This window comes from Aquila chrysaetos, chromosome 11, assembly GCF_900496995.4.
Source record: "Aquila chrysaetos chrysaetos chromosome 11, bAquChr1.4, whole genome shotgun sequence".
Lineage (NCBI taxonomy): Eukaryota > Metazoa > Chordata > Aves > Accipitriformes > Accipitridae > Aquila > Aquila chrysaetos.
In genome coordinates this window covers 20714266-20739589 of record NC_044014.1, presented here as the reverse complement: position 1 = coordinate 20739589, position 25324 = coordinate 20714266, and the positions used below count along the sequence as shown (strand labels likewise).

Below are 25324 nucleotides of genomic sequence, written 5' to 3'. Positions count from 1 at the left end.
CAACTACTGCAGAAGAGAGCAGTAAACTCAGACTATGTGTCCTGGTTTTGGCTGGGATAGAGTTAATTGTCTTCCTAGTAACTGGTATAGTGCTATCTTTTGGGTTCGGTATGAGAAGAATATTGATAACACACTGATGTTTTCAGTTGTTGCTAAGTAGTGTTTAGACTAAGTCAAGGATTTTTCAGTTTCTGATGCCCAGCTAACAAGAAGGCTGGAGGGGCACAAGAAGTTGGGAGGGGACACAGCCAGGGCACCTGACCCAAAGTGGCCAACAAGGCTGTGTCCCCTCCCAACTTCTTGTGCCCCTCCAGCCTTCTTGCTAGCTGGGCATCAGAAACTGAAAAATCCTTGACTTTAGACTAAACATTACTTAGCAACAACTGAAAACATCAGTGTTATCAACATTGTTCTCATACCAAACTCAAAAACATAGCACTATACCAGCTACTAGGAAGACAATTCTCTACCCCAGCTGAAACCAGGACACTAGGACTAGGCCTTTCTCCATCCAAATCCCTCTGGAGTTATTTCCAAGGACCTGGATGCTCTGTGCTAATGAAAGGCATTGCTGAAATACTGATAATGGTGTTCACTGACATTCAGAAATTTGTTGATTCAGAAAGTGAGATGGAACCATTTAAACAAACTGAATATTACATGAATGAAGGAAAGGAGGCAATAGCAATTCATTCTTTGGGCTTAAGAACAAGGCAGTGCAAGGTCACACAAAATTTAGAGGCAAGGTCCTAAAGCATTCTTAAAAAATTTCAACTTGAGAGAACATCCATATAGCCTTTCAACTCTGGCTTCATGAACATTATCTTTCCCAACATATTTTCTTAAACCAGGACCACAAAGCCCTTCCTCCATGCTTTCCTATGTCGTCTGTCCCATTTTCTTACCTTAAAATACAGGTCCTATCACTGTCTCAGGCACCTTGGAGCATTTGGTGAAATAAGTCTGGAAGGCTTGAGACAAGACTTGGAACAGGAACAGTTTATCACACATTGTGGTACTTGCAAGGTCACTTACCTATCGAGTAAGAGCATAATCTACCTTGTGGGCTTCTGTGTGGAGAAGTAGTCAGCACACAGGGGTTACCACAAAGTGCTGATCTCATGACACTGTGTGGTGGTCTTGAGGAGCACAGAGCTCTGAACAGCTGATGGACTTCTTATACCTAAGATTGGCCTTGCTTGAGAAGCAAGTGATACATTCATGAGCCGTCATCCAAGAAACAACAGGAGAATGGCTATGGTCATGCTGTTAATCAGTTTGTTTATGCTGCTTGGCTGGATGGGAGCAGAGAACCCTGCTGGCATTTTCTGGAGTTCATTTAGGGCTTGCAATATTCAAAGCTTCAATTTAATGCTTTTTTTTTTTTTTAATAGGTTTATTTTCTTAGCCTGTTCTTGGGCAAATTATACTTACACTTTCAAAGTTTACATTCACATTTTATATGTGCATTTGAGTTTTAGTCACAAGTCTCAGAACACATATCTCTTGCTGCCTAGAATGTGAATGAACCTGTTCAGAAAATATTAATTATTTTCTTTTTAAAGATTAAATGTTGAGCTTTGAACACTGAAGCTGTTCACAGAAAAAAAAAATGCCCTTTTGACATTTTGTTTGAAAAATAATAAAAGTTTGCAAAATGTCCAAAAGGTACTTGTAATGAAGAAAACCCTAAAATCATTTCAAATTACGAATGTAAAATTATGTTGTTGAAATTAGAATAAAGGATTATGGAGCCCTGAACAAAATTTTTAGTAAAATCTTTCTTTTAGCTTTTTGGCATGCAAAAATTTGAAAGCTGATTTGACTGCTTGACCTTGAAAATTCTCATGCAACAGGGAAAAATACTTCTGCCCATTCCTGCACAGTACCTGCTGCAGGAAAGCAGTGAGGCTGAAAGGTGTTGAGCTGCAGAGGCAGTTGGTGTCCTGGTGTGTGACCATGGTCTATCCTGTCCATTTACCAAAGACTGCTGCCTTTGAAACAGCTTCTGAGCTGTCGCACTTATAAACCAGAATGAGGAGCCAGATGGTGACTTTAGCGGCCGTGGACCCACCTCAAGCGCAGCACATCAGCAGTGGCAGCAGTGTCCAGTGGAGGGAGGTGATGGGCAGCTGGAAATGGCAAGTGTGCTGTAGCCTCTGACTCTCATCCACCTGTACAGCAATTTTTGGCTCCCGAAGCTCTCAGGCCAGTTTGAAAATGTCACTTGGTGGCTGCCTACCATCACTGTTCTGCCAGCGGGAAGTTAGTCTTGTGGTCCAGCTCTAAGACTACCAGGCTTTTGTGGGACTCCAGGAAAGCCACTCAGGGTGGGATTAATTTGATCACATGTTGGTGTCCATGTTGTCAGTATCTGAAGTTGGGCAAAGTGAATCCCAGCCCCATTTTCTCTAAGTCTCAGCCACCAGCCAGCCCAAGCACATGAGAAACAGTCCAATGTCCAGGTCAAAACCTCATCTTGGTAGAAGTCACTAGCTACAGTTAGGAATAGGACTTGAGCCTGTAAAACAAGGGCTGAAAATGCAGCACCTGTGACAATGTACCCTTGTGAATCAGAAAGACTGTTACTGCAATAATAATTATAAATCATATTTGGAAACAGGAGCTTATTACAATCTAGGAGAAATAATCATAGGAAGTCTCAAGACATCTCAGAAATTATATGTTAGCTACCTGCTGACCAATTTTTCCACCAGAAAACTAGAAAGCAAGGTTTTGCATAGTTTTACAATACCATATGAAAACAAATTAACTACTTTCATTTTGTAATCTATGCTATTATTGAGCCAACCTGTGTAAACTTTCCAGGGTAATACACAAATGTAAAGAGGATTGCTCAGGAACTATGAATTTCCAGAGAAACATTGGAGAATTTAGAAGTGCTTTTGCATTGTCATAATCTTAAAATAAATGTGAGGTTTTGAATATTTTTTTTTATCAAGACAAAATCTTCATGACAAAAGAAGCAGAAAAAACTACGTCAAAACCCAGTGCTAAAACTAAATACCACATTTAGGAAAGTTATTCGGGATGGGAAACAGCAAGAACCACATGGAGTTCACCAAATGCAAAGTCTTGCTCCTGGGAGGGAACAACCCCATATATTGGCACAGGCCAGGGGCTGACTCCTTAGTTTATCTGGGGATCCTTGTGGATAAGGACTTGATCATATGCCCTTGGTACATCTATGCAGTGCTGAAGGCTAGCCCCTAACCCCCTTCTGGGTTGCACTAGCAAGAGCATAGTCATGAGGTCAAGGGAAATACTCAAGCTGAGAGTGGGTGTGCACTGGGACAGGGGCCAAGAGATGTTGTCAGATCTCCATCTTTTGAGATACACATAATTCACCTGGACAGGGTCCTGAGCACCCTGCTTTGACCAGAAAGTTGGGCAAAGATGATATCCAGAGGCCCTTTCCAGACTAATTTTTTCTGTGATTCTATTCTTTGATAAGTCAAGCATGGGAGTGTTTCGAGAATGGCAAACTAAATCACATCTTCCATTCCCCCAACATGGTGCACATTCCTCTTCTTCTTGTGGTACAGAAAGCATAAATCTTACTAAATAAACTGAAACAATTCTCAGAAGGTATTTGTTGATCTAGTTAAGTTAGATATCGAGTGGATTATCTAATATGCGTACGTTTGGTTGGGTTTTTTTAAAGATTTGATGTCTTAGCTCTAACAGCAAACGTCAAGAAATCAGAGTTTTAACTCCTATTGCCTAAGCCTTTTTCTTGCAACATCATCTGTTCTAATTCTGATTTTGAATCACTAAAACCTTGACACCTTCCACTTACAGCCTGGACTCCAGCAGTAAAATAGGAATCCCGGGAGTAGCAGTGGAAATCCAGAAGTCACTGCTTATTCTGAAAATTGTGATCATTTATTCCCAGCAGCACTTTGCCCCGTAGGGCTTTCACTGTCAGGAAAGCTGGCCCAATTCTTAGCTTGATTTAACCCTAGGGAATTTTAGACATGTTTTGGGGAAATTATACTTGATGTTTTTGTCTATGCCTTTTGAGGACAGAGTTCCCTGGCTACCAACACTGGCTCAGCATATTCAGCAGAAAATTTGACATGGACAAAAAGTTGATTCCTACATGGATCACAGTACAGAGTCTACACTGATTTTTAAGTACGTGTACCGCCTTTAGGCTGCCTGACAACTCCCTTTAACTTGATAGTTAACCAAGCAAGATTTTTGTGAGCAGATCCGATCCAGTATACTGGGATTTATGCCATAAAGCCACTTCGTGTCATGAGGCCTGGATTTACAGCATCACCAAATCGTGGTTCCAGTTAAAAGCCAATCGCTTCCCAGTAACAGGTCATTTTCCCACTTGCAGGCAAAACTTACACCTTTTGTTCTCCAGACCTGGAGAGGCTGTGATCTTGCTCTGAATTAGGGCAGTTAGTATCTGCATGAATCTGTAGCTGCACACATCCTTGTGACAACAGAAAGTTAGCAGTCCCTCTTATTCTGTGAATGGCTTCTAAGCAATAAACCCAGTAGGAAGAAAGAAAACATTTAATTAGCTGCTTTAAGGCACGATTGTCTCATTCACCAAAGGTCAATTCACACCTGCTAACTACTCTCCTTGGAGGTGAGCTGAGCTACACTCCACGCCAGAAAGGGAGAACCAGCCTAGGTGTGACATACTTTTGCACAAAGCCATTGAAGCTCACCCTCTGGACGTGGCAATGTTCTCCAGCTAGCCCCGAGCGCTCCACCTCGGTTCGGTATAAGTAGCGCCATCCTTCGGGAAGCAGTTTGGGATGAACCAGGAGGGAGGCTGCCTCTGAACAGGAATGCACGGGCCCACGGGTGTACATAAGAAAAAACCCGCACGTATACAACGCATTTGCATGTATATATTTGCATGTGTGATCTTAAAGGGACTGGAGACAATCTGGAGGGTTCGGTATCCGTGGGAAAGCCCTGGAACCTACGATAGGCACCCAGCTTCTCTCCTCTCTTCAGGAGACAAGCTCCACGGGCTATGAATCAAATACTATCCTCCATGGGTCTTTCAAGTAAAGCATCTAAGCGCCCCATTTCCTACACAGAGAACAGGAACCGTAGTAACTAGCCCAGGCAGTCTGGAAACAACTCAGAGCATTCCTAACTGGATGCCTCATACTGAACATGATTTTCAAGCCTGCAGAGTGGACAGAGCAGAGGCTTTTCAGCTGCTTACAGCACTGCTGTGTTCCAGCTTCCTCAGGGCAGGCACGTTTAAGTTATCTCCACCCTCACAAAGGAAACCATCCCAGAGCAATTTCCCCAAGCCCATCCCTTCTCCCTTACCCGCCCCAGGACATCCCCAGCGTACCCCTCCCCCTGCTTCAGTGCCAAGAAGCACCTTCTCGTCATCTATACCTCGTGACAGGGGCACCACAGAAATCCCTTAAAACAAACATTTCAACAAACAGGAGACCATGGAAGTCTCATCTCTTGTGGATTTGTGCTCTTTACCATTAGCTCTCCTCCACAACATACTCAAATCTCACTTCCATCCCACTGCAGTGTTGTCGGCGCCAGGTTTAGTGCTCTCCCTACCTTACACGATAATGCATGTGACTGCACATACCTCACGTACCTGGACCTCTTTAGTTCCAAACCCGGGCCAAACTCTTTATCATGGGGTTGAGCGTAACCCTACAGCTTTACCATGGGGTTGGATTCTCTTTCTAGGCATTACCTGAGTCTTTCTGCCCCTGAAATCCTGCTTGCCTCGTGCCCGTGGGTATAAAAGGCAAGGTGTGTTATTTACCAGAGGAGAATCACACTGATCCCATGCTATGGAGAGGATCCATAGACCCATTAGCTGTCAGAGATCCAAGCCAGCAGACCTTGAGCTGCAGAGCTGAGCGCTGTGAATGGCTAATGGGGCACTCTGCTGCTTCCAGCCACCAGCTGAGCCTGCTCAGGCAGCCAGCCCCACGCCAGCTGTAGCCATGCCCTCAGTGAGGCTTGGAGGCAGAGGCAGGGGAGAGATGCTGCAAGGCTCTCAGTCCTTTAACATGGGGCTCTTCCTCTGTACACCTCCGAATTTCAGTCTCTGGGGTGTCGATGCTCTTGGTGGCATCCTGCGTGTGAAATCTGAAGTCGTTCCTTTTTGTTTCTGCTCTTTACAAGAAGAGCTCTTCAGGGCCAGGTGTGCTCCTCGTTGGTCTTGGTAGAGTGTTTATCACAACGGGGTTTGCTGCTGGCCTTGCTTCCTCTTGCTGCAGTTGTGATGCAACATGGTATTAACAACACACAACCTGAGTCACCAATCCTTTTCCAGACTGTCCATGCTGAAGACTACCCCTATTCCCTCCAAAATCCTAGCTGTTGCTTTTTGGTATGCCACCTAAACATATGATGTTCTGATTAAACCAAGACTCCGAAGTGTAGCATTTCTTATTTTGGAATTCTTACTTATTTCTGTTAATGAATAACAAGAAAATGTACCTTTATTCTAAAAAAAAAAAAAAAAAGAAAAAAAGAAAAAAACAGCATACTTGTGCTTAATCGTTATTCTAATTACAAGTTCTGGTGTAGTGTAAATTTTTTCCCTTGGCATTATTATGAACCTCATTTCCTTACAAAGTCCAGGATAAACAATTCCAATATATTTTGTTTTAATTATCAGGGTTTAATGGGGCATAATGAGACTATGTTGAGTGGTGCAGAAAAAAAATAATTTAATGTGTGCAAAACTACTGAGTGCTCCTAGCTTGACTGTGCATATTTCACCTATTGTAGGGCAGCACTATGTTAGCTAGTATTCAGTGTGCCCATCATTTATTTATTAATCATACTTGCTTTTCAATAGAAAATTTTCCTTTTTTTTCCCTGGCATCTGAAACAAGAAGAAACCCATTAAGATATCCTGGAAAAATGGACAATTCTCTGAGTTGAGCAGTGAAGGATGCAGCTGATACACAGCTGATGGTGCTAGAAGCATTTGTCATGTCACAGACAGAAGACTAGAGTGTGTTAGACACAGAACCTGCCTCAGCCAGCCCGTTCCAAATGCAGTCCTTCTCCCAGCATTATTTGGCAGTGAAAACTCCTGGCTTCAGTTCTCACAGCTCCTACCAAAAGAAGCATAGACAACATCAGCTGAAGTCACCATTCAGAAATCACCTTCTCTGGACTCTCATTGTAGATACATTTTCCCACTCCCAAGGTGTGGTTCCTACAGACTTAAAATGCCACAGATAACTTCTGCAGTGAAAAGGGAAAAGTGCAAAACAGCAGCCTGGGAAATAAACCAGTAAAGTGAGATTGCGACTCTTTAGGCTTTCCAAGGTCCCTTTCCCAATGGCACTGAATCCAATGGCTGGGCGTGGCTGATACAGCAGTTTGCACCACCCTGCTACCAAATCTATATTCTACTTTACCAGGGTGACCAAATACCAAGATTAAAACACCCCTTTTTTTCCCCTCCCCCCTACACAGAAGTTTTACATAGGCAGAGGAAGATTTTGGGCATTTGTCTGGGAATTCTGAACATGAGGCAGTGTGGTCAGCATGGCAATGATGGGCTGTTCTGCTGAAAGGATGAACGCTTTTGTTCTGCCATGCTGGGCACATACAGCAGGTTTGAAACGCTGTGGTACTGGAGTCCCTGTGCCTGCACCGCATAGCTCACACACCACCAGTTCAAGACGTGGTCTGCCAGATGGAAATACAGCAGCCCTATTACAGCCTGTTTCCGTGGCATGGGGGAATCAAGCCTTTTGTCCCTAACAGAAATGAGCTTCTGAATTCTCCACCACCTGTTCCAGCCTGGACCGAGCACCAAGTCCTTTGCCTTAACTGCTGCTCCCAGCAGCAAGACCTGCTCTTGTGACACAGCTCTGCTGATACTTACAACAGTCTCTGCAGCCTTCGAGAGAAACAACTAGGCGGAAGAAAACCCATCTCTCCACACTGACCCATGCATGCCATCCTTTCTTTTTGAATCCTTGTCTTGCTCAGGCTCCTCTGTTCCACCCATTCCAGGCTGTAGTTCCCATAAGCACATGCCTGGCCTACACATATGGGGCAGTCTTCTCACCCATATATTTTATCTGTGAATAACAGTATTTCTTCTGTCCTGGCTTTCTAACTTACTGAAATTTTAATGAAGGCATCCCAAGATATTACAACATACATGAAAATAAGGCCTTGGACATACCAAGAAAATTGAAACCATCTCAGGTATGTTAAGTTCAGGACCTCCACAAGGTAGGCTTTGTTACAAGCACCACATGTGACTAACCTGAAGGGTTTTTATCTCTACACCTAACTCAAGTAAGAGTTATAAGAAGCTTCAATGCAAGTTCCACTTCAGGAAAAATTACTGGATCCTCCCTGAAGGGAAACACATCTGTTCTGCTTACCTTATTATACACCTTGACATGGAGTCAGAGGACTTGATACAGTGCCCACTGAAGCCATTGGGAATGTCTTCTCTTCTAGAAAAGTATTTGATTCATGACTCTAGGAAGGAGGTTCAAATACAACACAAATAACCAGACCAATGTTACATTACATTTATTTGAAAATTAACATTTTATATTACAGATTAAGTTAATAAGTGTTTGGGATTTAAATAAAATAAATCTATTACAGACATCAGTATGTACAGAAAGAAAAACATTTACATAAATAATTTGGGTTTTTTTAAAATCTCATTGGAATAAAAAAATTCTCCATGAAGCTTCTACCCATGGGAGATGTCACATTCTGTGAGAAGTCAGCCTCCTTCAAGGATTAATGGAGACAAGAAACTTAACCAGGCTTAAGTTACAACTCAATGAGTTGACTGAGAAACTGCAATGGGCTGGTTACCTGCATTAAATTGTAGCAAGCCTGAAAGACCTCAGGGGGCCCCTTCCAAGTCTACGTCCTATTCTTCAAGAAGAATGGAATGGAATCAGTGAGTACCTTCCATCAACCTTGCCTCAGATACAGGACTAGGCCAGCATCCAGCATATTCTCATGGACCTCCAAAGCTTAGTGGTCATCTTTCTTCCTGCTAAACTATGGGGATTCTGACCCAAGCTTAGGATCCCATTGTACAGCCACTGTATAAATACACAAAGGCGATCTCTGCTGCCACACAGCCTAACAGCCACAGCAGATCATGGTGGAAGAGAATGATTTCACAAAGAGGGGGATTGGCTGACCCTTCATCGTACAGAGGTGCCCCGAGTTGAAAGCTATGTTTGCCGATTCACAGACAAACACTGACCTATGTGTTCCCTCAGATTGGCTAGCGAGTCCCAAGGGGACTTACAAGGTCTCCGCATTTGGTAGAGTTGCATAAAGAACTGGGGGAAGAAGGGCATTTCCGGGTAATGCACGAGCTGCAGATGGTAGAGGCCTCTGACATTAGCTCTGGGCAAACAACTATCCTGAAAGCTCTATGTGGAAATGTACATCCCCACCAGATCATGCAGTCAAAACTGGATAAGTCTGTGTTACTAAGAGACCTGCACCCCATCCTGGATTGAGGCAGGATACCGTGCCTGTTAAAGCATCAGAGATTGTGAGCCTCAATGTACAGAACAAGACCTTAACCTGAATGCTCAACTTAATGCGTTTCAACTCCATCACACAGCAAGTTCCCATTTTAATGGTTTCCTCTGGTGTACAGGCACTCAAAGACCTCTCCATGCAGGTCAGCATACCTTCCAGAATCCCACAGCTCTTCAAAAGCCAGCCTTAAACACCTCTCCACACAGCCATGGTGAGGGGAGAAGGATTTGAAGCATAGCTGAGTTTCTGGCTCTCCTGCCCTGTAAACCAAAATGCCATCTGCCTTGGTATCTTCAGTGGCAAATGGGGAACTGAATCCAGGCACACACCAAATACAGACAAAAAAAGGTCCTGTTAATGACAACCACACCTGGTTGCCACCATGTCTTTGTAATTTTTAAGGACCACATTCTCTTTGTCATCAAAGTAGAGAAGATTGAGGGACTTCAATTCATCTGGCACACAGCAGGGCGTGCTGACATCTTGAGACAGTTTAAGTGTATGGACTATGGACTGAACTGTAGCATGGTTTGTTGCATTTAAACTTTCCCCCAAGGGGAAAAGACAGGATCCTCTGCAATAAAATGCATTGTATCCAGTTGGGTAGATAATCCACCCTGACCAGCCAATAGCTCGGAAGTCAACGTAGAGTTCCCTTCGATGACATGCTGCTACCTGGCTTTTGGCAGAAGGGATTGCAGCAGCTCGAGGTCTCCTGCTGATGCTTCCACTGCTGCTTTTGATGATCTGAGTTTCATGAGGCATGCGTGAAGCATCGTTTTTGGCAGGGTTCATATCTGGTTGGGAAAGGAAGTTGCGTGTTAATCTTTCTCAAAAGAAATTAATTTCCTAAGTACAGTATTCTGCATGAAAGTCTATTCCATAAATCTACCTCAAAGTCTTCAGAGTAGATTTTAAAATGACACTTAAAACTGTGAAAGTACCAGAAAGGATGTGTGAAATTGCCATTTCAGCCATATTTCAAAGCCTGACAAATCCTGTGTTTCATTTTGTGGCCTGAAAGGCCCCAACTCAGCAGAAATACAAAGGAAAAGAGCTCAATGATATACTAAAGACATTCAGTGAACTCCACAGGCCCTTTTCAGGGCTGAATCTGGTCAGAATGGTATTAAAGGTCTTTGTATGGCCACTCCTGCAACACACATCATACTGAACAGTGCTAACGGAGGGTGGGGATCACAGTCTTTTTCTCTCTCTAGTATTCTCTTTCCAGGAACTCTACCCATACACTTGCAAAACAGTGTGTGCTCCTGTAAAGCAGTATTTTAAAAAATATTTTTCAGTTTTTGGATCTAAAAAAAATTGCCACCAGGTTTACGGAACTCTGCTAGAGAATGAAGCTTACTGACAATAGGTTTGCTTTCTTAAAGTATCTTCTGAGAAGCCTTTATAAATGTCCATGGAGACCTCAAGATCCACGTACAGAGGCTAAAAACCACTGATACACAGGCTGGTAGAAGAACAATCTGCACAGATTCACTGATCACAAACAACAGGCAGGTCTAGGGAGTATCTTCATTGAGAAATGGGTATCAATTTCTCAATCCTGGCACAGTATCCCATACAGAGCTTGATGCTCATTAAATTTGGATCTAAGACTTCACTATACAAATTTTCTTTGGAAAACAAAAATAAACAGGCCAGCCTCATTTTTGTTTTTAATCAATTTCACCACCTACTTCTTAATATTGATGCAATTCCTACACAGTTTCTTTCCAATATGCAAATTCAATCGTCTACAGAAAACCCTGCAAACCAAGATGCTGGGTGACCTACTAGCAAGAACTATCAAATCAAACTCTGATCAGTGACAAAGCTGAACTTCAAACCTGTTCAGCACTGCAAATAAATACTGAGATTAGGTATACATGAGGCAGCAGAAGGTAAAAGAAAATGAACAGGGAGTTCATATTCTAAAACAGAGCTGCTGCTTTCGTGTGAACTTACTTGTGGAAGAGGGTACAAAGCTGGAAGACCTCCGTTTGTTACTGTTGGTGAAGAGGACAAGGAGAGCATTTCTACTCTCCTGCAAAGTGCCCTGGCTCTTGGCAAACTTAACCAGGTTGTGCTCAATTCTATTGTTGAATACATGTTTTGTAGTTATCAAAAAGCCATGGTTGGACCTGCTGTTTCCAACCCACTTGGAAACCTGTTAATGACAGGGAAATGAAAAATACTGTTTCAATATTTTTATTACAGCATTACGATTGAGCAATGTTTATATTAGGAAAAGGGAACAGGCAACAAGCCATCAGAGCATAAGAACATATATTATGAAAGAAGTGAGGTAACTGTATAGCTGAGACTCCATTGAGTTTAATATTTAAACCAGTAATTCAACATTTAAAAATACAAAATACCATATGCATTCCCCAAAGCTACATTTAGAGGAAGATAATTAATTTCAGAGAATTTACTAGTGAATAGATGAGTCTAGGAGTTAAAATTAACATTAAAATAAATCCTCTCTGACTTCAGCCAGGAATTTATTTTTCATAGCAATCTTAATAACAGAGTAATATGAACTCTCCAGACTTTCCATACCATTAAAACTCATTTAAATCTAACAAACATGGCATTTGAAGAGATTAACTTGCAATCAAGCAAATTTACTTTATCTAATTGTTATAATTACAAACTAATAGATAAGGCCAGGCCATTCTCAAGCAGGGCTATCATGGCTTAAGATGCAACTCCACCAATCATCCAAGTACACTGTTCAGTCTGATCATAAAGCTTAGGCAACAGAAAACACTGTCCGAGAGTACAGATTTAAACCCAAGAAACTGTATGTTTTAAACCACATCTGTTTTTTTGCTATGCAAAGGCATTCACATACTGTTACAGTTTAAGGATATCAACAAAACACATCTTGAAACTAACAAATAAAGAAGTCTACAGAGGAAGTTAAATGAAAAACAATCCAACCCTGATCAATTCCAGAAACACAACGTTAAAGCACACCGCACATCTGCTCTGTAGTAATGTCACCAGAACAAAAAGGAGAAATGAAAACCTGCTCTTAGCACACGATCAATGCCATCTCCTTTGGCAGCCTAAAGACTAACGTGTTAATCACAATGACATACTTGGCCTGACGTCCCTCCTATCGACTAGGTTTGGGTTACTCAATTCTCATCATGCCTGTGCTGCTAGCAGCATATAAACACTTCTTTAATTCAGGTAGCACCAGGTGTACTTGTAAGTGTAGAAAGCAAGCTTCTCTTGCTACTGCTGTCCTTCAGTTTGAACTGACCACAAAACCCAGCATAAGGGCAATGCTGGAGTTACAAGCTGACTATCATCTTAAGAGATTCAGAATTAAGTCAGAATTCTCTGCTTACTGTCTGTGTGACGTTGAATACTTCCCAGCCTTCTGTGTACAGGGACAATAATCTTGATGCAATGAGATTTTTTTTTTGTGGCTTACTTCCACTCTCCAAGAGCTCATGCACTTCCACCTTGATGAGAAAAATATAACAAAACAGCAAGAAATGAAACCAATTGTTCTTCCAGCAAAACAAGGAAGATGAAGATTATGCATATTTCTGCCACATCATAGCTGTAAAACTGTACTGTCATTCTAAACTAGGCAAAAAGTAGTTTTTGGACAGTTTAACAGAAAAACAAGTATTACTACATACATCTACTTCTAGATGTGTGCAGAGGCACGATACTGGACTGTTTGATACTATAGAAAAATATCCTGACCATCCCTTTTCTTTCTGTTTTGAACATCTGATACCATGAAAGTCTTCTGTTCCTCCACATCTTTGTCTTCAGGTTTGCAAAAAGTCCAATCCTGCCTTTTGCCAAGGGGACAGATACACTCAACGTCAGAGTCCCCACCTGCCCCATCTTCCTATGAATCCCTGATTGCTATTATTATTTTTTTAGAGCAGCTCAAGCAGCTTAATTTCGATTCAGATTTCAAAACATCTCAAACCCCAGAAAAGTACAGTATGGTTCGAGACAGGCCTGACACGGGTATCTTTAGGGAGAGCTCACTGCCATAGCGCGCAAAGTACAGCATACTGCCAAAGCCAAAACCTCACGTCTACTTTTTTGCACGCTGGAGGCAAAGAAAAAGAGTGGACGACAATCAAATAAAAATAAAGCAGGTTTATGCGGTCAGTGGTCGCACTCCTCATTTTCAGTATTACTAACAATGAAAGCACAAGTTAAGCGTTCAACTGACACATTATTTCCCCACTTACTTTGCAAAAGTGTTTCACGTCAGACCTTCCAGACACATGGGTCCTCTTCAGCTTGAAGACCCTGAACTCAGCTTTCAGCATCTGCTCGCCCTTCTCCATGGCGCTGACGTCAAAGTAGAAGTGGTACTGGTCCACGTGAACTGGAAGAGAGCCTTCTTTAGCAACAACCCAAGACCCCGCAAAATAAGCTGTAGCCCCGCGTCTTCCATAGCAGCTGGCAGGTCTGCTCAAATCTGCGGGACACGCACACGACGCGACGCAGGAGGTGGAGGAAGGGGCTCCGCAGCAGGTGGAGGAAGGGGCTCCGGCGCGGGCACGGAGGCCGCTCCCCCGCTCGGGAAACGCCGGCGCTGCTCTGCTGCGGGGAATTCACCTCTCGGCTCGGCCCCCGCCGCCGCCCCCCGGCCCCGGCAGGGCCCCCGGCCCACCTCGGTCCTCGAAGCTGCGCACCACGTCGCCCTCCAGCAGCCCCGGGGCGCGGGTGATGCCGTTGGCGTCGGCCACCTTGTTGAAGAGATCCACCATGAACTGGGGCGGCTTCCTGCGGGGCAGGACGTCGGGCGGCAGCTCCTCGATGTCGAAGACCTCCCGCAGCCGCTGCAAGGCCGCCGCCAGGACCTCGTCCCGCGGGCCGGGGGCCAGGGGCGGGCCGGGGGCCAGCGGCAGGCCGCTCGCCGCCGGCAGGCTCAGCAGCCAGGCCAGCCCCAGCCGCAGCCCCAGCCCCAGCCGGCGGGCCGCCATGGCCGGCGGCGCTGGCTCGGGAAGGCCGCCTCGGCTGCCCCGCGCCGCTTCGCGGCTGTGACCGCGCTGGGCTGAGGCGGCAGCGGCCCTTCGCGGGCCCCGGCCCGCCACAGCTGAGGGCGGCGAGGCGAGTGCGCGGGGCGAGCGCGCTCAGCCCCGACGGCCGCTTCCCCCGGGGGTGGGCGGCCGCGCCTCGCCCGGGCCATTAAGGCCCCTTTAAAGGCTCAATGGGGCATCGCTCTGGCTCGTTAACATCAGAGGGCCGCCGGCCGGGGCTCGGGGGAACGGCTGCTGGTGTCGGGGGAAGCCGAGTAGCTGCAAAGAAAACCGCACTTGTGAAAGTCTTATCCTTTAAACTTACCTTCTTAAAAAAGGCTTTGATTTGGGCATTGCTGATCCCGGGTGCCGTTTCCCGTCATTGCCACTGCAATAAAAAGTACACTTGAAAATGAGCGTGAGCCTCTGCATCTTCCAGCTTCGGAGCCTACAGGATTCCCCCTGGTGTGGGCCCAGGCCGCAGGGTGGGCTCGGCCGTGCTGCAGGACAGAGCCTGCGGTGACACAAGTCTCTAACTCCGGCCCTACAGCTGCCCAGGGCGAGCCTTTAGGGACAGAGTCCGGCCGTCTGCGATTGCCGTGCAGCAAGAGCAGCCAGGCTTCCAAGTAATTAGCGATGGAGGGAGGCATGCGTATTCTGAGAAGCTATTTTAAGGCTTAAATCATTCCCAGACTGAACCAGCTTTCAATTAATTTGCCTTTTTTCCCCCGCTTTCGTTGATGAAGGGAGTTCCACTCCCCCCCAAACCAACCAACCAACAAAACCCAACCCAAACCCTAAACGTCCTGCATACTGGTCCTTTTTAAGGCAGTCTGGCAACTTACTGAGGAGCAGTTACGCATTCCCGATGGTTCACGCAGCAGTGCCTGTTCTGCTTGTGCCGCACGGCCCCTTGTTCCCTCTCCAGGCAGGAAAGCAAAGGGAGGTAGGTTATGGGGCAAGGGCAGGGGCAGGTAGAAACGTCCTCTGGCTCCTTTGCTTAGGTATGTGGGCCCATAGGTGCATGAGGTGGTGACAAAGAGGCTACAGCTCCGCACGCTCCCAAATTAGCCATTTGAAGGAAAAAAACGGTTTAATCTGGATTGTTCAAACAGCTTTGATACAGAAAGCACTCACGTTTTGCTGCTGTAAAGCTGAAGTTCCTAGGGCACTTGGCCATGTGGTCTTGAGCTCCAGACTCTCTCCTACTGTCACTTGTTCCAGCCTTCAGCTATTGTAGCCACATACTTGAAAAAGAAATTGGATAGTTATTATTGCTATGTTTTTTTCACCAGGAGACAAGCTTGCTGATCAGTTTGCCACATGAGGTGCAGAGGACTGATGGAGGAAAATGAGAAGCAGTGATGAGTTAATCAGACCAGTGTAAAGAGCACTGTTGCTGCACATAAAGCTACAGCCAACTTCGATCCTCAGAACTCTCCAGCTGTCTTCCAAGGGCTGTAGGTATCTCAGCTCATGGCTAACAGCAGTGCTGGATAAAGTAATATCTGTTCAACTATCTGCCTGACAGCATGGAAAGAGACTAGTAAGATATGAGAAATCATCACTAGACTGTTTTTCAGTCATCCTAAAAGCTTTGCTTCCACTCCACTGCTTCTTCACATGCTTATCCTCACAAACCCTACCCCGCCCTTGGGCCTCTTCATTTACTCCTAGTATCCTCCCTAGGCACATACCTCCATTTTTACTCTCATGGTGCTGCTTCCAGACATTAATGTCTGGAAACACATAGCTAGGGTTCCCAAACAACCTTAACTCTGCCCTAGAGGCAAAGATTTATGAAAAAATCCTCTCTGTTTAATATAAGCTGGGACCACAAACAACGAAATGCCTCAATCATAGTAGTGCAACTGCAGAAATTCCAGCCTACAGTTAGCCAAACGTAACCCACTGAGTGCTGTGTTCTTTTATTTTCATATTTCTGATTAGGCAAACAACATAATGAAAGCCTCGCTCCCTATTCTTTTCTAAGACTGTATGACTCACCACTTATGTAAGCCTTATGCAGGAGTTGGTCATAGCTCCACTGATGATACTACGTACTGGTTTGCAATTAGTGCAAGGCTTCAACCTCCCTTTTCTGTACAATAAAAATAGGTTCTCTCAACTTACATGTTGTGAGCAGTGTGGCTTTGGGAGCCCAGGAAAAGCAAGGAATCTGTAGGGAACTATGACAGACAGTTAACAACTTAAAATTTTAGGTGGATTCTCTAAAGAGTTCAGCATTGGCATTGCTTTTTCTTCTCCCTCTTTCAAATGACTGGATAAACAGCTTGGAGGGTCTGAAGAGTTCAAAATCATCTGGCTTTCAGATGGGTAAGAACAGGGGGATTTTCTTTATGGCTAAGAATGGGGAGATTTATTATGTGGCCTGCCACATCATCTTTGATGCCCTTATAATTAATATGGACAGCAGTACTGAAAAAGTATCGTTAGTGGGCAAAGCAAAATTTAGTTGGGAGCCTTCATTGTGCATTTCAGAACCTTAGCAAGTTTGGACTTAAATGCAAGTCCAACCCTGCCATTCAGAAATGAAGAGTTCAGCTCAAAATATACTCTCCCATCTCCCATTAATTTCAGGTTAGCACAAACAATGAGAAACTACTGGATAGAGCAGGGTGAAAGTTGCTTCCTTCTCAACACAGATGCCTGACGCTTCTCTGTACCTGGTCAGGTTTTGTAGTTCCTAGTTTAGTGACTCACGCAGATCTTTTCTTTCTGGAAAAAGGAGAGTAGTTTTCTGCTCCCTGAACACAGCAATGATGCACTGCAGTCTTCACTGTGGCTTTTGCAGGCAGGGAGCAAGAACACAAGGTATTTCACTCACTTCATAGCAGCTGTCTTAGACCCATTTAAAGAAGAAAAGAGGAATGACTCTTGCATGAAAGATGTCAGACTTCTCTTTACTTTTAACAATAATAGAGGCAGCAAAACCAGGGTCACCAGCAAAAGTTAAGAATTACTAAGGAAAGCTTCATCTTCTAAGTCTCAGCTGAAGGAACAGGACTATACCACATCAGCGATATCATGTGAAGTAGGACTGTTGACGTCACCCCAGAGCCTAGAATAGTAATCCCTTGAGGGCTGGGTAGATGGAGAGAGCCACTGAGTTAGTAAGCATATATTCAGCATTTAGCTTGAATGTTGGAACAGGGAAATTATAAATGGCCCTAAGTAGCAGAAAGTGGTTTTACCATGTATCCAATATATAAATACCTCTCCCAGAGGAGATAAACTCCCAAGTGCAGACTTGCCAGCACATCCTGACTCCAAGACATGTGCCCTACTCAAGACCTTCAAAAACTGGACCCTCAGCAATTTTGTATGATAGTTTTGTGTAAACTACAGTTGCTGAATTAATAATCTAGACAGAAAGATGCTGTATTACCTCTGTTTTTCCAACCAGGAATTCTTTGTACTGTGCTACCATTTCCTGAAGCATTTCCAAAGGATTTGAAAGATTTCTTGCCATCCCCGAAAGACTGCATCCATCAGATGGGGAAACCAATGCAGCAGGCAGTATAGTACGGCATCCAAAGTCACCCAGAGGTTTATCGCAAGAGAATCCAGATCTCCCTGCTCCTAAAAGACCAAACAGGTAGATTACTCCACATTTTAAACCATCTCAGTGACTATGCTACCCAGCTTAATTCCTTCTTAATTTTTTCTCATGGTTTAAGTAACTTTTTGGCCCCATACATTGGGAGTAGACCAAGTTTAAAGCTGCTACAGGGTCTCTTCTCATCTAATCTTTTCATCATCTTCACATATCATTTGAGAAAGCATAGTCTCCACCAGCACAAAAGACTTTGCATCGTCCTTCCTTGCTGAACCACTGAGATATGGCTGTTCCTCAACACCTTCCTGCCTCCGAAAGAGAAAACTGCTTAAACTTATTACTAGATTTGACACAGGAATCACAGCCGTATGCAAAAAGAATGCAAGTCACGTATTATCTCACCAATTTTATTATTCACCTACCCAGTTCCTTCTATTAAAAATAAAATTATTTTATGTTGAAGAAAAGTGTTACCCTCTTGAAAGAACATTAGTCAAGTTACTGTTTTCTCTAAGACTGTTTTGTCAAATTAATTGCTTAAATTACTGCTTCCTGTGACAGCTTTCCCTGAAGAATACATCCTGTAACAATAATTTTCACACTGCTTTTTCTAGTTATGTGATGCCTGCCTGGATATCTTTGTCACTGAGAAAGTATTGTATATCATTATATGTGGTGGGTTTTTTTTTTGGGGGGGGGGTAGATCTCAATGTGTAACAATTTAAAATCTATTGGAAAATTCCCTCCCTCCCCACCAATATTGTTATGAGGATTCCCCTCTCATTTTTACACTGTTACACAGTAGCATCATTGTTTACTGAACAGATTTTGTGTATTTTCTCAGTCTTAGCAAATGCAAAGCATTCTCCCTCTGAAGAGCTTTTTCGTTACATACTAGTGATGGGGCATTACGGGTCCTGGCAGTATTCATTCACTACCAAACTCAAGTTAATTGGTAGATGAGGAAAAAAAGCCCCGATTCAATTGCAGACTAACATCAGTATAACAAAGTGCGCTTCATACATAACTGGGGAATCAAGACTCAAAGGTCTCTTCAGACGGCTACTAAAGTCATTGCCATCACCTATCTCCATGATTTTTGAAAAGCACATCTCAAACCGTACCTGGAGGTCAGCCAAAAACGAGGCCCACAAGATCATTCTTTGTGAAAAATCAACCAAAAACCTGTGCGACAGGCTATCCCTTTTCAGGAATGCAACTCGCCTTTAATTGTCCTTTCCATACAGCACTTCAGTAAGCACACAGAAACTGGAGAAAGGCTGATGTTCTGTGGCCGTTTTAATCACGTATGTGCAGCATCCCAGGTAACACACTTGCTAGGTCCTCGAGGAACAGCATCAGCCCATCCATGTCAGTGGAGCTGCATTCACAACAGCTGAAGAACTGGCAACTTCTTAGTCCTAATGAGTCAGTAGCTCAAAGAAGGGGAGTGCTGCAGGATTTTATGAACAACAACAAAAATCCCATCAAGTCCTTTTGAAAGTCTTATCCCGTCTGCCGTAGCTTCTTGAAAGGCAGAGAATTGCACCACTAGAAAACAGTAAAAATCAGCCAAGTTTAGCAATTTTGGAATCGAAAGCAAAGTTGACCTTGTGACTTGAGTACAACTGTCTGGAGGTGATATCATCTGAAGCCAAAACTTGCAGATAAAAAGCCCAATTCCCTACAGCTTTACTTGGGAGGGTAACATTTATTAGCTGTAGTAGACTCAATTCTCCACATGGTGTAGCCCTTTGAGAAGAGGCCAAGCCACAGTATGAAATTATGGATTTAAAAATACTCCTCTCCATTTTTAATCACCATTTCTATCAATCTATCTATTCAGCATCTTGCTAACGTTCCTTTTGTGGCAGGTCATTATTTTTCAGAAGAGTCAAACGCCTACAACCTTTAGCAGAATCTCTTTTCTCTAGGTCAGAATTTAGTTCTTACACCAGAGATGACTAGGTTGGCTATACAAGACTGAAGTCTCCAGCAAAAGGATGAACACGGGAGAATAAACACCTGGAAAAATGTAAAAGGAGGATGAGATGGGGGGAGGGGAGAAAACACCTTAATAAACAAAGAAAGAGGTTTTTTTACCTCCCCTTTACAAATACGGTTTGGAACCAGAAGAAACAATTAATGTAAGTTTTAACTTCTGCTGTTAAAATACCAGCGCAGCACATTTTACCCAAACAGTGTACACAGCCCCTATAATTGCTTACAGAACAATCCAAGTTTTTGCTACTTAGCTTTCTAGATTTTTGTTCAACTGCATTTGTCTGCTGAGCTGTGTGGGTAGTAGGTCACATCATCTACAGTGGCATGACTTTTTTGAGTAGCATGGTGCTCAGCTTTTAGCATCTTTACAGGAAACAAGTTTTCAGTAGTTTATTGTGGCATACTTTTTTTTTTTAATTTAAAGATTATACTCACTACTCCATGCTGAAATGTCTTTCCTTAATAAGATTTAATGATTTTTTCCAACTTGATTCCTAAATTAACATCTATATTTTAATCGTTCTTTATCCCCTTTTTACTGAGGTAAGAAAACAAATTATAAAAACACAAGCATTCCACATGAGTGATTTTTGGAATCATGCACAAATAAAGTAGCAACTACCAACTGCAGCACTGAATACTAGGAAACTGAGAAGGCTAAAATACAAGCTTTAAAAAATATTATGTATCTGTAAAGCTATTTAATGGTAAACATGTTTGACTATGCAATATCATTAGTCAGGAATTGTTTCAGATTATTCTTTGAAGATGTGAAAGGAATTCATTTTACAGAGGGAAAGCTAAACAAACAAAAAAATCAGGTAATACTTTATGGAATAAAAGTAGGATTATTCTGAAATAACTCTTCTACTATAGAATGTATAGCAGCTATATTATATTCCAGAACAACTTTTACCTATAAATCAGCCTGTAGACCTTTAATGACATACACTTTTGAGATGAAATACTTAAAAATATTTTTTTGAGTATTATACTAATATTCATTCAGTCTTTTAAACATTTTAAAAGCTAGTACTGGAAAAAACATCTAGTTGCTAGGCTGCATAATTTGAAGTTGTATGAAAAATGGAAATGCACTTAAAGATAATATGAATCATTTAGTCAGAGCCACACTATACAGGAAGAGATGCCTCCCTGCCATTCTTCCCCCTGCCCCCAAAGAAGACTTCTAGAACAGACTTTTGGTTTTGCTTTTTTATTAAGTCCATAAAAGCCTAGGATTTATAAAAAGCACATGCAAGTCCATTTACATTAACAGGTCAGCGAGAAGCTGCAAACTTTCCTTAATACAGGAACTATTTCTTTAAGATTGGAAGTAGTTAATAAAACAGGATACCAGAACTGACAGCTAAGGTGACAACAGCAGCTTTGCTAACAGCTGAATTCCTGGTTTGTTCCTGGGGCATAGGGATATGTGGGGGCATGACACCCAAAACCAATTAAAATTCCCTACAGCTTTTGAGAAAACAGCAAAGTTGGTTTGTTTTTACTCTTTTCCTGATCCATTTTAAGTCAGATCAACAGATCTACAATTTTTGAAGTGTTTTGTAATTGCAGCCTAGATTCTTAGTTTTACCTTTCTCCTGAAAGAGGGAATGTAAGTGAATATAAATGGGATCAGGAAAAGAGATGTCAGGAAAAGGTGCCAGAGTCCCACCTTGAAATGCCATGAGGAAAAGAAACAGATTCTTGGACTGTCTGCCCTCTCCAGCTCCAGTCTGTGAAAAGCCAACTGACCAGTTATTGAAACAGTGAGTCACCACTTTTTGCAAATCTCTACAGAACCTTTAGCACTGAGCAAAACCAAGAAGAAGAGCCATTGGGGTATCTTAAAGACTTTCTTTATGAGAAAAAAGTAACAGTTTGTATCGTTGCTTCACCATTCATCTTTCAGTATTTGTATTTTCACTTGAAGTAAACAAGATACTTTCACACTGAACAAAAAAATTAAAAGTAGCTCAGCTTTCCCTTTTCTCAGTAGCTTAGGGATAGGAAGGACATTACGCATATTTAACTCTTCCTAGTTTAAGCCATACAGTAATTTAATATTGCTGCAAGAATGTAGTTTTCTTCTCAAAAATCTATCCATTCTTTCCCCCTTAAGATTTCCTTACATAGCACACTAGTACCTTGAAGACAGACCCAAAGTAGTACTCAGGTTTGCTACAAATAATCCAATCCTTCCTTCCTTGGAAGAAAATGGGTATTAGAACTTGTCTGACTGTCAGGAAGACTGAGATTTTCCCTATCTACAGAATAGGTATGACCTGTAACTTCTGTATATGCTCTAATTATGTCTCTGGCCAAAAGTGATTATGTTTAGTAAAATACAGTGAAACCATTCCCCCTCTGGCCAACTAACACCTCAAAATTTTACACCTTGACAAAGACTAAGTGCTAACAGGGAACTGGAAAGTTTTTGACATAAATTACAGTGAGACCCATGATAATTTCATGGGATTTCAACTATCAGTCCACAACCTGTGACAAACATCACAGTTACTGTCACCTCAGTGGTAAGAAATACTGTACCAAGCAATTGCCAGTGGCGTACAGGACTGTAACTGAATTGATGATTATAGTGTAAATGGGTTTTCCGTAATATCCTAAGTTTTCCCTAATTATCAACTGTCAGTCATCTCAATAGCCTGCCAGGCTTTCAATTTTTGTGATTAAACCTCTGTGGCAGTAGAATTATTTCCCAAAATATTTAGTGATCTAAGTTACACTGCATATGCTAGATGCTGGCAACAATGAAAGCACCTACATTAAAACAAAATTCTCACTACTGATGATGTACAATGACTGTGACGCACTTGTTGGTCCAAGTGAATCTCTCGTGCTGACCACTATCATCTCCTCCTTTTTTTTTTTTTTTTTTTTTTTTGATGGTACACTGTGTGCCCCATGACCATTCAAGTAACATACAGAAAATCGAGGAAGTTCTTGGAATTTCGCAGAAATCAAAGTCTTACAACCCATGGCAACATCCATGGTTCTTATTGCAATAAAAAGTCAGTATGTATTCTTCATCCCAGTTATATTAAGATTTCTTTTAAAGAAAAGGTGCTGATATTTTGTATTGTTTCATCTATGAGGTAGACGGCACTTTCATATAAATAGTGTAAATCAGAAATTAAGTTAGCTCTAAGCCTGCAACAAGCGCTGCACCACTGACTGCTCAAGTCAATTATTAAATCATGAATACGAAATAATTCCTCACTTTAAAAGACAAACAGTAAGTCTTTGAAAGGAGAGTAGTGGCCAAGCGTACAGACAGATGACTTCCCTTGACAAAGGTCATTGGAATTCTGGCTTTAGCCTCCAGACACCTTCACCGTTCGGGCTCCTATGGAAGGTGCAGAGATTGCGGAGAAGTTCTCTAAAGACGCAGGACTGCGCTGCAGGCAGTTTGGACTCAAATTCATGCAATATTTCCTGAGTGCTAGCCTCGCCGTCCACATGGGCCTGGAACGCTATGAAGTTACGCATATCCACGAGCAGTTCATCATATTCTGTTGAACCCAGGGCTGGGGCGGGTGCTTGCTGATGATTCTCATCTCCCTCATTCCCTGTCTGTTGTGGTAAAAGAAGGTGGTTTCTTGCCCTCATCTTAGCTAATAAAGATGAAGAGTCTAGTGCACTGGACGGTGATTCACCAGATCTTCCATCAAAGTGCCCATTGGAACTACACTTCTTTACATTTTCTTTCTTTATTGTATCTGCACCCTGCAAACAAACATAAAGACTATGGAGAAAGTTGGATTTTGAGATCCACAGAATCTGTTATACAAAATCTGCTTGCTGTTTAGACTTAAACAACAAACATGAACACTCAGAAGCTAGTAATCTGAAATACACAATAAAGAGGTAATATGTTCTGGTCTCAACTTCAGAACTTAGGAAGTGAAAGAAAAGCATTGCTGGTCTTGAGACAGATAACCAGACCATGTTGCAATTTGTGACTGCTGTATCTAATTAGACTTCATCAAGATGCTATATCAAAACATGAAAAATCAAATTCATGGGTGACTAAAAATTCTAGAATTCTACATAATCATACGACAAACGGGTATGAGACACATCTACAGTATAAATCAGATTTGTTGCATAAATCAGAACATTTCACATATATCAGCTATTAAAAGAGAAATGTTAGCTTGTGTCTCTTACCTTGCACTTCTTCGCAGGTGACGCACAAGTGGAATGTGAAGAAAGCAGCATGGGGTTTCGTTTTTGACCAAACCGACTCCTGAAAACCCACAAAAGAATTAGCTCCATAAAACATCCTCCTCAAAATGATTAGGATAGTCTTGCCAAAGACATTAACTGGGTTTGCGTTTTAGGGTTCTCAGGAGCCCTCTGCCAAACTCTCCCTCCTCTACCATGCAACAATAATGCTTTCTTTGTACTTCAGAATGGACTTCCTAGGCTTGTAATATGCCTTCATGTCTTTATTAAATATAAAACACGAACTCCACATTGATACATGTTACTGCAAATACCAAGTGCAAAAAAAATGATAAATCCGTAGCATTCTAAGGAACTTTTCTGTTTTTGGAAAAGCAGTGTGAGAACTGAACTTACTTTATTCCTGATGGTGCACCTGAAAGACCACTCATGCCTGTCCAGGTTGGCACACCAGAAGCAGCTCCTAAACATTGCTGTCGAGAGACTTTTAAGGCTCTTAAGGCATCCTGGGCCACTCTGTTTGCTTCTGCTTCCACCAGCACATGATCTGCACTGGAAGCTTCCATAATGGCATCATGCTTCATAACACTGTGCACCCCTAGAAACCACAAGAAACAAGAAAAGGTGAAGGAGGACATCTGTTAATTTACATGGTAAAATGTAAAATTTTACATCTGTAAAATTAAATATTCACCATTTAAGTGAACGCCACAATCACATTTTTCCTTTTGCAGGTTGATTATATTCAGCACTTCAGTATAGTAATTTCTAATAAGAGAACCCCCTTCTATCAGTTAAGCAATCAATTTGACAGCAAACCACTTCTGGTGTGCTGATGAGGTCATTATTCACAACACACTTGGCAATTATGTGGGTAAATTGATCATTTCTATTGTTATGGACAGGGCAGACAGAAGTGAAACCCCTGTGTAAATGAAGGTTGGTTATATCCTTATTTCCAGAAGAAACACTG

General features: G+C 42.6%; 2 protein-coding genes and 1 long non-coding RNA gene across 8 annotated transcripts in view; all 3 read right to left on the bottom strand.

Moving 5' to 3' along the window:
- Positions 1-8658: 8658 nt before the first annotated feature.
- On the bottom strand, positions 8659-14519 carry LOC115348327 (bone morphogenetic protein 7-like). Its single transcript, XM_030030848.1, has 5 exons — positions 14207-14519; positions 13779-13918; positions 12906-13022; positions 11509-11710; positions 8659-10337 (listed from the first exon to the last, which is right to left on the bottom strand). The coding sequence occupies exons 1-5, from the start codon at positions 14517-14519 to the stop codon at positions 9895-9897; spliced, it is 1215 nt and encodes a 404-aa protein (XP_029886708.1). The 3' UTR covers positions 8659-9894.
- Positions 14520-15371: 852 nt separating this feature from the next.
- Positions 15372-19839, bottom strand: LOC115348632. The gene is made up of 3 exons (XR_003925882.2): positions 19260-19839; positions 17965-18158; positions 15372-15802 (listed from the first exon to the last, which is right to left on the bottom strand). It is a non-coding gene; the product is annotated as an uncharacterized LOC115348632 (long non-coding RNA).
- Positions 19840-21339: 1500 nt separating this feature from the next.
- Positions 21340-25324, bottom strand: part of ERCC6 (ERCC excision repair 6, chromatin remodeling factor) — a 50060-nt gene continuing 46075 nt past the window's right edge. For all 6 annotated transcript variants that reach the window (XM_030030318.2, XM_030030317.2, XM_030030321.2 and 3 more), the window contains 3 exons: positions 24748-24949; positions 24334-24412; positions 21340-23889 (listed from right to left, as the gene is read on the bottom strand). In XM_030030318.2, coding sequence (XP_029886178.1) covers positions 23461-23889; positions 24334-24412; positions 24748-24949 — 710 coding nt within the window. In that variant the 3' untranslated portion in view covers positions 21340-23460. The remainder of the gene's footprint in view (positions 23890-24333; positions 24413-24747; positions 24950-25324) is intronic.

Excerpts from the sequence above, each read along its gene's own strand:
- LOC115348327 (XM_030030848.1), bottom strand. The coding sequence starts at position 14,519 with ATGGCGGCCCGCCGGCTGGGGCTGGGGCTGCGGCTGGGGCTGGCCTGG. Across the intron at positions 13,023-13,778 it reads ACGTGAAACACTTTTGCAAA|GTGGAAGTGCATGAGCTCTT; the intron begins GTAAGTGGGGAA and ends TTTCTCATCAAG. Across the intron at positions 10,338-11,508 it reads CTTTGTACCCTCTTCCACAA|ATATGAACCCTGCCAAAAAC; the intron begins GTAAGTTCACAC and ends TTTCCCAACCAG.